Source organism: Camelina sativa, chromosome 20 (assembly GCF_030686135.1).
Source record: "Camelina sativa cultivar CO46 ecotype springtype chromosome 20, ASM3068613v1".
NCBI classification, from domain to species: domain Eukaryota; kingdom Viridiplantae; phylum Streptophyta; class Magnoliopsida; order Brassicales; family Brassicaceae; genus Camelina; species Camelina sativa.
This window is the reverse complement of record NC_141899.1, coordinates 11,459,169-11,469,724: the sequence shown is the minus strand read 5'-3', so window position 1 is coordinate 11,469,724 and position 10,556 is coordinate 11,459,169. Positions and strand designations below refer to the sequence as shown.

The following is a 10,556-nucleotide window of genomic DNA, read 5'->3' as shown; positions in this document are numbered from 1 at the left end:
TGCATCGGAATCACTCCCCTAATGATGTTATTGGCGAGATTCAGGGGGAAGAGCTACCAGGGGAAAGCAGATTGACTTTCTTCATCTGGCTGGAAAGAAACAGTGACCAATCATTCAGCAAGTGCCTCAGGACTCTGAAGTCGTACAGTTTGCATGTTTTCTTTCATCAGTTGAGCTGAAGAATCACAAAGAAGCTATGGCCGATGAGTTTTGGATAGCTGCTATGCATGATGAGCTTGAACAGTTTGCTCGCAGTGATGTGTGGGAACTCACAAGCAGACCGGTGGATGTCAATGTTGTGGAAACCAAATGGATATTTAAGAACAAAAGTGATGAAAATGGATGTATTGTGCGAAATAAAGCTCACCTTGTTGCTCAGGGTTACTCACAAGTAGAAGGAGTCGACTTTGATGAAACCTTCGCACCAGTGGCAAGGTTGGAATCCATTCGCTTTCTGTTTGGCATGGCATGTGCTTTGAACTTCACATTGCATCAGATGGATGTCAAGAGTGCCTTTCTTAACGGGATTCTTCAAGAAGAGGTCTATGTCGAGCAACCCAAAGGGTTTGAGGATCCAAAACATCCGCAACATGTGTACAAACTGAAGAAAGCTTTGTATGGACTCAAACAAGCACCTAGAGCCTGGTATGAGAGGTTGAAAATGTTTCTTATGGATCATGGCTATGTTCGCGGAAGTGTGGACAAGACTCTCTTCATTCTTAGTCTTGACAAGGGCCTGATGTTTGTGCAAATATATGTCGATGACATTGTCTTTGGATCAACCTGCCAGCAACTCATCAATCAGTTTGTCCAGAATATGACTGATGAGTTTGAAATGGGTATATGTGGTGAACTAACTTATTTCTTGGGTTTGCAGGTACAATAGTCAGCTGATGGCATCTTTGTGTCCCAAAGCACGAGGGGCTTGGTAACAAGATTTGGCCTTACAACCAGTAAGGAGGCCAAGATACCTATGGGGGTGAATGACAAGCTCTCAAAGGATGAAGCAGGAGAAGACGTAGATGAGAAGCTGTATCGAGGGATGATTGGTAGTCTTCTGTATTTGACAGCAAGCCGTCCAGACATCTGCTTAGCTGTTGGTGTATGTGCTAGATATCAAGCCAGACCTAAGAAGTCACATCTCCTGGCGGTGAAGAAGATCATCAAGTACATCAAAGGCACAATTGAACTTGGTATCTACTATACCAAGGACACAACAACCAGTCTAACAAGCTACTGTGATGCCGATTGGGCTGGTTCCATGGATGATCGCAGAAGCCCAAGTGGTGGATGCTTCTTCATGGGAAACAATCTCATATCCTGGCACAGCAAGAAGCAAAACAGTGTATCTCTGTCAACAGCTGAAGCTGAGTACATAGCTTTGGGTAGCTGTTGCACATAGCTGATGTGGATGAAGCAGTTGGCTGCCGATTATGGTATTATTTCTGACTCTATCTTAATTCATTATGACAACCAAAGTGCAATAAAAATCTCGAAAAATCCTGTTCAACATTCACAAACTAAACACATAGATATCAGACATCACTTCATTAGGGAACTGGTTGAGGCAAAACTGATTGAGATTGATCATGTCCGTACTGAAGTTCAACTGGCTGATTTGTTTACTAAACCTTTGGACTTTACCAGATTCACTAATCTGCAAAAGTCCATTAGGATATGTGAAATCTAATTCTTTGTTGAGTTGTGTCGTATTGACTGTTAGGGACACACATCAAATCAGGCCATAGAAATCTTAGGATATATAAGAGGTTAGCAGTTATCTTGTACTTAAAGACTGGGTGGAAAATAGTTGTCTGTTATGCTGGTCCATGTCCCAGTAAAACGTTGTCATGTCGTTAGGAGGTCAAAGAGCTAAGGAGAGACAAAGCCATGTGCTACATTCAGAGGCTTAAGCTGACATTGGTGATTGATTAAGCCAAATGATATCACTCAATGTCAAGATCTTTGAAGCACAAAAAAGGTGGCAGTCCCAAGCACTGTGAAACATCAAAGTAGTGAAGCAAAAAAAAAAAAAAAGATAAATTGGACGATTCTTGCTTCTTGATCTCTCCAAAGAATTTCCAGCTGCCTATGCATGTTTGGTTGGCATTAAAAGGACTGAAGGCATGACAGTGTGAAAGTCTAGCCACCATTGTCGACTGGTGATCTTTGACAATCCAAGAGGTTGTGGTAGTATCTGAGGTGTGTGATGATACAAGCGATTGGCATGAGCTCACAAGGAGAGGTTTCCAGGTATGTTCCATGTGTTTAAAATTAAAATATCATGGTTTGATCTCTCTCTGGGTCTCTCAACAATTCTCTGTGAGGTATGAGGTATTTGAATGATAAGTTGCATAAACTTGCATGACTGTATTTTTCCTACTTGGAAATGGCTTTATTGCACTAAATTGTTGTTTAAGTGTTTGTAGCACTGAGTTGTTATGCAAGGCTCTGCGCCTGTCCACTAAGATTCTGTCGGGTGCACTGACTGCAGGTAAGTACTTTGTTTGACTCGCCTACTTGTTGTCTATCTCCACTGGGTGTTTTTTTTACTCATGTTTGCCAAACAAGCTGGGGGAGATGTGGTGCTTCTTTTTCAAGTGGCTGACGGGTTTTGTTGTGGGGGAGTTTGCTCTTTGCTGTATGTGTGGGGGAGTAAGATTCTTCTTTGTGTCTTTTGTTTTTGTGTGGTTTTTGATCATGTCAGGTTTTGGAGGATCGGGTGCTTCTTTATCAAACATAGTCAAAAGGCGGAGATTGTAGATGCAGTTGCCGTAACCGGGTGTTGTTTGGAACACGGATCTGCTAGGACACAGGACTCTGCATCTGAGAACAGACAAGTGGAGAATAGTAAGGAAGCGCAGCTGACATGGCAAGTCCGATTTGGATGGAACAAGAAGATAAAGCAGAATCAGGACAGAAGATATCTGGAGAATATCGTTCACGATGATTAAGGAAAGTGAGATCGTGGCAAACAAATAATTGCCTTAGTTGAAGATTTGAAGATATTTTTAGGGTTTTAGTGTGATCGAGTATAAAAGATCGAGGGTGATGAGTGGTAGGTTTTTTAACACTTGATAAAACCTTTTGTGTGAGATTGTAACTTTAAGGCTAATCAAAGAAAGCTAAAAAGGTGAGTGTTGGGTTATTTTCTTAGATCTATACTGGTGAAAGTTTAGATAAAAAAGAGAAAATTGCTTACATTTATTCTTGTAACCATTTAAGAGTTTGATAAGAATAAATAGTAAAGCGTTCGCTTGGCGTTTTCCAAGCAGAAGATTGTGGTGTTAATCTTCTATACCTTTACACTTGTGGTTTCGAACAATATCGGTGTACGTGGCCTTTGTACATTAATAAGGAAGTGTGGGATTCTGTTGCTAAGTGGTATATATATATATATATATATATATATATATAGACTTGAACGATAATATAAATCAATCAAAGGCAATACGAAGGGTTTTAGATAGACAAAATACAAACATATGATACGTACATTTATTAAGCAACGCTATATATGACCGATTTGTATAACTATAACTATCTATAGTAAGTAGACTTCACACATGTAATACAACTTGTTGTTTACTTGATTTCGTATACTACTTGTATTCGAAGTTTACTTATTCAACACGTGTGTCATGAGGCCAGGGATATGTGTATTCATAAAATAGTCCTCCCAATCAATAAATTTGGGGTTGGTGCCAAACGATTTGTTCGGCTCTTTGGCTTCACTCTTGATTCGTAATGTTTCGAGGTTTTTATCATCGAATCTGCATTTGGTACAAGAAAATTTTATATATTAAATCAAATAAACTTACTTGTTACTTGTTTTTGATTATATATATACTGTCATGAGAGAGTTATACATACATGCCCTTGAAGACTACATAAGGCTTGTAAAGCTTCACCATTCTCATGGCCATCTTGAATTTACGGTTGTGATGTTCATATCTATCTCTTTGCGATGGCAACATTACACTTAGTAATCCCAGTACCTAAAAAAAAAAAAGAAAAAAAAAAACACACATGCAGTGAACCAATATGAGAGCTAGTATGCAATTAATATTGTAACCATTCCTATAAGAATACTCCAACATAAAAAAATGTATTTCACGTGCAATTTATCCAAGTTTTTTTACCTGTATAGGTAATTTATAGCGAAGGTTCGTGTACACACGGAACCTAGCCATTGTGGGTATTGTTGTAGCGTTTGGGACTATAAGCTTACCATCGCGTCCGATCAGAGGACATTCCATGAAATAACGAATCATCATTTCACAAATTTGCTTGTACATCACCGGATTCTGGTTAGATGAGCCGACATGGTAAATGGTATGACTTCCTGAATCGAGGGTATGTTCAGCTGCTGCTGCGAACATTGCGTTTACCACTATATCTGCCGGTATCTTGTTATATATATAGATACATTTATGTGTTAGCATCAACAAGATAGTAAAAACTAGAATTTAAAATTCATATTTTTCCAAATTAGCAATGTGCCTAGTGAACTTACAATATCACATACTGTCTTATGATTGACGAGAAAACACTTAAGCATTCCCTTTCCGTAAAATCCAATCACACTGTCTATGGTTCTTCATATATATATATATACAATAACCAAAAAAGAAGTTGAGTCAGAAACAAATCAAGTACTTGGATTAACAATAGAGAGTAACTACTAAGATGTCGAATGATAAACTAGGCCAGTGAAAAATTGGTGATAGCTTACTTTAAACCTTCAACCCAACCGGGAAATGGGTCCGAGATAGTGCTTGTGATTATTGTTGGACGTATTATTACAATAGGCATACTTCCTCTATAGTGTCCAAGAAGCATTTCTCCCATTGCTTTGGTGAAGACATATGTGTTTGGCCACCCATAAAGCTTTGCCCTATTCAACATTGTATATATGAACAATGCATGAGGCTCAAGTTACTTCATATATATGTATAGCATCTATTTTCTAATTTAAGTATTCGAAAAAGGTAAGAAAACCTTTGTAATGCGAAATCTTTCATGGCTTGTTCAGTTTCTTTTAAAGAAGAACCTTGTTCTATGAGTTGTTTCGATTTCTGCTCTGCCAGTCGCATTTCGGAATTGATGTCTACGTTGTTTTTACCGTTGAGTGTCTCTCCCAGAGCAAAAGGTTTCTCTAATATGTGTCCCGATCTTTCCCCACAAACATAAGCTATAAGAGGAAACAAACATATCTTTATTAAAGGATAATAGTTATAATGAACGTACGTAGATATATACGTATACCGCTGATCAATTCGGTGATTCAAAGTTTAAACGATTCACCAGTTGACACATGGAGAAGCAATTTTGGGTTCACACACTTCTTAGCAAAGTTAAGGACATTAATTGCTCCAAACGTGTTGATCCCAACTTCCCAAGTGCAACATCGTATCTTTTTTTACACATATAAAACCAAATTAAAAGCTAGTTAGGTCGTGAATAAGATATTGTTTGTCCTAAAAAATAAGCGGGTGCAATTCACTAGTAGTACTAGTGTACTTACCTTTCATCGAATCTAGTGGTGGCAGCAGAATTTATGATAATATCGATATCTTGCATCAGATCTTGTAAGAGATTAGCGTCATGCACTCCAACATCCTTCAGTGATATGTCACCGGGAACTGGAACAACTTTTTCCGAGATTAAGGCATTTAAACCTTCATCACCAAGATTATTTCTTAGTACCCTAAACAATTCTTTCTTGAAAATCTTTTACAAAGATTCATACAGTATTCGTATAAATAATCTAGAAAAAAGAAAAAAAAAGTTTTGGTCATACATACATACATATTTATGAGAAAATATACCTCACTGTGTAACCGTTGTTCCGCAGACTTCTTGTCGGATGCTCTTACAAGGAGGTAAAGCCTCTTCACATTTGGTTGCAATCTCAGAATCCGCTTGACGAGAACTATATATGTTTAGATATTAAAAATTTCAATCAACAATAACGACACATTAATGGTTAATTATTTACATGAATGGATTAAAAAGTAGATGCTCAAATATGTATTCAATTGACATTTCGTGGTATAGGAGAGCAGGAAGAATTGTACTGAACAAAGACCTTTAGCAAGGAAGCCGGAAGCGCCGGTGACGAGAATTGTCTTGTTCTCAAGAAACTGAAGACAGTTTGGTTCCATCGTTGAAACTTAAGAACTTTATATGAAGAAGAAGTAATAAGTGAAGTGTTTCTCTGTCTGTCGAAGACGTTCGATCATTGTTCTATGAGACATGTATATATAGTGGGCGTGAGTGGGAGTTAATTAGCGGAGGCGGATGGTTGCAGTTTATTAGTAACAGTTGGCTAAATTAATTTCTTCTTGAATGGTACGTAGAATTAATATTTTCTTGAATAGTATTAATCAATAATCATACTGTTTGTTCGACTTCGAATCCTTTATTTAATGTTAATTTATTATATCAATCAAGGGGGGCAATGTTTTGATTATATTCTGGATTCTACAAATTTTTTTTTAAAAAATTGAACCAAACCAAGAGTTCACACGAGCTACGTTTTTTTGTTTGCCCCAGTCGACGATTTAGGACACTACTCTCGAGGGTTAGGTTTTGGTTGATATTTATTAATTAAATATTACTTCTTTGTTCTAGTTTAATTCGACCGAATCACTCGATTACAAAATCACGTACGCAATTATTACTTGCATCGCTTTGACCTTTTGGGAAATTAATAACAGGAGAAAACTCGAAAGATCAAAATTCAACAGTTTCTCGATTTTTAGAGGAATCAATTCTTTTGGAACAATTTTCAAAAGTACTGTACAAGCAGTTTTTTCCAAAAGAGAAAAACCCTAGAATAGCGCAAATCTATTTTTTTCTTCCAAACTTAGCACACATAATTAAATTTTCCAAAAGTAACATTTGTAAATATTAGGATAATTTATTATTTTATACAATTATTATTATTTTTGGGTTTTTTCTTCACCTTCGTCCTTAACAATTTCTATAAGAAACTTACCGTATTCCTCAACTTTTGCCGACTCCATCATCTACCAGAGTATCTTCTTCTTCGTCGTAACAGTTTCCTTAACCTCCGACGTCAGAATGATTTGCTTATTCAAACCATCATCAATTTCCACCACTTTATTGTTAGAGGTTACGATAACGACGGAAGAAGAAGTCAAGAAGATGTGTATCGATTTTAGAGATCTGGTTTGTTATTACTACTATTACCCTTCTCGACATTGCTTTCGCCGGATTCAGATGGTATAAGATTCATTGTCGCTGATTGCATAAGTTTCACAAGAGGAGTTAGAAGCAGCTTCGTTGGGAGATGTGTATGAGAAGATTGAAACTTTGACGGCTCAATTTGGAAAAATGATGGACGAAATAGTACAGAGAAAAAGCTGAACGCGACGGTGAATTGAGTTGCAGCGATGGAACACGAATTGGATCTGGGTCTTAGTTCGCTTAACTTAGAATTGGATCTGTTTTCAGACATTTAGAAAGACATTCATGAACTTCAAGGTCTTCTTCCTAAATGTTATGAAATCTTTCATTAACTTAAGGAAATGTGATTTTAAATCTCTTTATTTATGTTTTGTCCTAATTACTTCATTAGTAAGGAGTAATGTATCACACACCCACCAATGTTCTAACTTTAGGAAGGCATTCCAAACTTTCAAGAAGTTCTTCCTAACTTATTATTAAACTGACATCTCACATAAACTGAAGGTAATAGAATAAGAATATTTCTCACAACATATCAAATCATTTCAAAAATATTAAACCATTCATATGGATCAATTCGAAGTAAGGCCTCCCAAATTAGTTCTATCAAATCTCTTCATATATATATACACTTAATCTTATATACTACTTTTGAAGAAAAATCTTGACTTAGTCGTGGTTACACCTCAATACTTAATGATCCCGATTTAAAATCTTCGTTGGGGCATTTATGTCCTGTTTTTTTTTTTTTTTTTTTTTTTTTTTTTTTTGACAAGACCTTCCTGAAAATCAAGAAATCATTCCTAAATATCTGAGAATACTTTCTGAATGTTTGATTCGGAAATTTCTTATATGTTACCAGTGAAAACATAGCTACCTATGAAAATATCCCAATCTTCAATACAAAACCTTCATAAATATGTTTTAAAACAAGTTTTTATGAAGTTCATCATGAAATTCAAGGTATTGGAGGAGTAAGGATTCGATTGGCTTATGAGATCGTTTCTTCATCACGCTTAAACTTCATCGTTCTCCGATTAGAGAACGTCGTCGATGAAAATGAGATCTCAGAAGTCTTTCTCTAGAGATAAAGATAGAATTTTTATTAAACATTTTACTTCATATTTTTAGTGATTTTTAGAATTAAATTAGAGTTTGTGTGCTAAATTTGGAAAATAAGAGAATATGTGCTAAAAATTTGAGAATTTCCCCTTTAAAAATATATTTTACCTTTGATAACCAAATAAACCAATCCAAAAATTGATTGGGCCACTCACCCTTATGTACCTTCTTAAATTTAATCTGTCTCCACTTCTCTAGTACTAGTAGTAATGAGCTGTGAAGAGCTACTCTGAAAGCATATCTACCTCTGTACACGTAGCACTATTTAAGTTTACATTAATCAACAAACTAAAAACTTTGCATAAAATGAGTTGGATTCTTTATATATACCAAATCATGATAGTATGTCTCACAACAAGTAATAGACTTAATTAATAATCAAATGAAAAATAACAAGAACAGATGAACAACAACAAAATATGTTAAACACAATATTGGCGCTTAGTTTTTATTCAGCCAGTTGTGCAAAACAATGGATCCTTGCAAGACCGACACGATTTTCTTATCTCCCCACTGTTGGCCTTAGTTTTAACTCTCACCCATCCCAAATTCACCATTGCCTGACCAAACCTAAACAAGAAATCGTTACCATTGGCTATATCTGTCACTATCTTACTTGTCATTCCGTCGATGGCAAGTTGTTGATCGATATGGAGGATTCCTCGGCGAAAATTTATCTGTTTGTAGAAAGATACATCCATAGTATTGGAACTCGTAATATTTTGATCCAAATTAATGATGCCATCACTTGACGAACGCTGAGGACATTTGAGTTTTAGTTCTTCAACCAATTTAGAATCCATGGATGGATCAGGGAGTTTCGTATTCTGAAAGTTATATAATCGATCCATGATGAACGAACAATGTGTCACTCCAATCGTATGTCCACCTATAAATATACCAAATATAACCCATAAGAATGTCATTATAAATTTGATAGTATTATTTAAGACTAGAACACATAGCCTAGTGGTTTCTAACAGTATCGCGACCGAATCATAAAGTGAATTTGAATTTGGTAGAATGCATGTTTGACTTGTAAATGACAACAAAAATATGATATGAAAAATTTGTAGTATGTTCACTTTCCATACCAAGAAGTAGAACCATATCGGTAAGGCTTAGCTTCCTGTCAAAAAATTTCTCAGCCGTTTGGGAGACTGTCCACCGAGGAGATGGCAAATCCACAGACGAAGCCAAAGAGACAGTACCGTCAAATCGTCCTGTTGGTATCGCATACCATGTTTTTCCTCCGCTTGCCTGATTAAATCAAAAAAATTTGACAGTCGATAAGGAAAACATAACATGTAAACTACAAGATGTAGTAATAAAAACTGAGGTGGATGTGTTTACAAGAGTAACAAGATCTCTAGTCGCGAGAGCGATGATATCAGCACAAGAAACGATCCCACTGCATTCTTGTTCGACCGCAGTTTTAATGTCATCAATCAACTCGTATCCTCGTACGCTTAGATTTGGCGACGCCTTTTTCTCACTGCTTGTACCATCTAGAAGAAGCGATGCATCACATCCCTACATAAAATATCAATACATCAAAGATTAATACTTATTAGAAAGTTGTAGAAAAAGTTAAGTATAAGTACTAGTATACTTAACCAACTTACGTTGCTAAAACAATCGTGAAAATAAAGGCGGATCATTGCGGGTGCAAGGGATGGATCCTTGAAGAATGCCTCTCCAACAACTCTAGATACGATGTTTTCTACGTTTCGGCAGTCTTTATTATAGAATCCGGCTCGAAGTTGGCCATAACAACAATGGCCGAAGCTAAGCAGAGCAAGTGAGAGGATCAATACTGAAGTGGTCGAGATCTTCACGGCCATTCTTGGTTGAAACTTTTAATATGAATTCCCCAATATGTATATGGGGGAACTCTTAGAATAATGTTACAACTTTTATAGTGTTCTAAGTTTAATATACGTAACATATGTGGCAAGCACGATTCGCCAACGTGCCTTCATGGATATAAATATTTGATTCTAGTTCACTCATTATATGGATCACATTATGATTTTCTAAAGTCGGCTTTTATCTCTTAAACACACAATCAAATCCCTCATGTGATCTGTTTTACCAAATACAAAAATAACTGTATTGTTTAAAATTTCTCAAAAAAGAAAAAAAAGAAGTGTTTCTTTAATCATGGGTAGCGCCTCTGGATCAAACTTTTGAATGGTATACATTACGGATACGTGGAT

The 10,556-nt window shown here is 36.3% G+C and overlaps 1 protein-coding gene and 1 pseudogene across 2 annotated transcripts; both read right to left on the bottom strand.

Moving 5' to 3' along the window:
- Positions 1-3,433: 3,433 nt before the first annotated feature.
- LOC104770575 (putative fatty acyl-CoA reductase 7) lies at positions 3,434-5,933 on the bottom strand (annotated as a pseudogene). Its single transcript, XR_015593629.1, has 9 exons — positions 5,832-5,933; positions 5,528-5,681; positions 5,308-5,416; positions 5,002-5,194; positions 4,736-4,897; positions 4,517-4,598; positions 4,143-4,409; positions 3,874-3,998; positions 3,434-3,773 (listed from the first exon to the last, which is right to left on the bottom strand). The product of XR_015593629.1 is annotated as a putative fatty acyl-CoA reductase 7 (transcript).
- A 2,700-nt stretch (positions 5,934-8,633) lies between these two features.
- On the bottom strand, positions 8,634-10,233 carry LOC104772445 (peroxidase 60-like). Its single transcript, XM_087506247.1, has 4 exons — positions 9,963-10,233; positions 9,691-9,870; positions 9,432-9,597; positions 8,634-9,226 (listed from the first exon to the last, which is right to left on the bottom strand). The coding sequence occupies exons 1-4, from the start codon at positions 10,179-10,181 to the stop codon at positions 8,790-8,792; spliced, it is 1,002 nt and encodes a 333-aa protein (XP_087362373.1). The 5' UTR covers positions 10,182-10,233; the 3' UTR covers positions 8,634-8,789.
- Between the last annotated feature and the right edge of the window lie 323 nt (positions 10,234-10,556).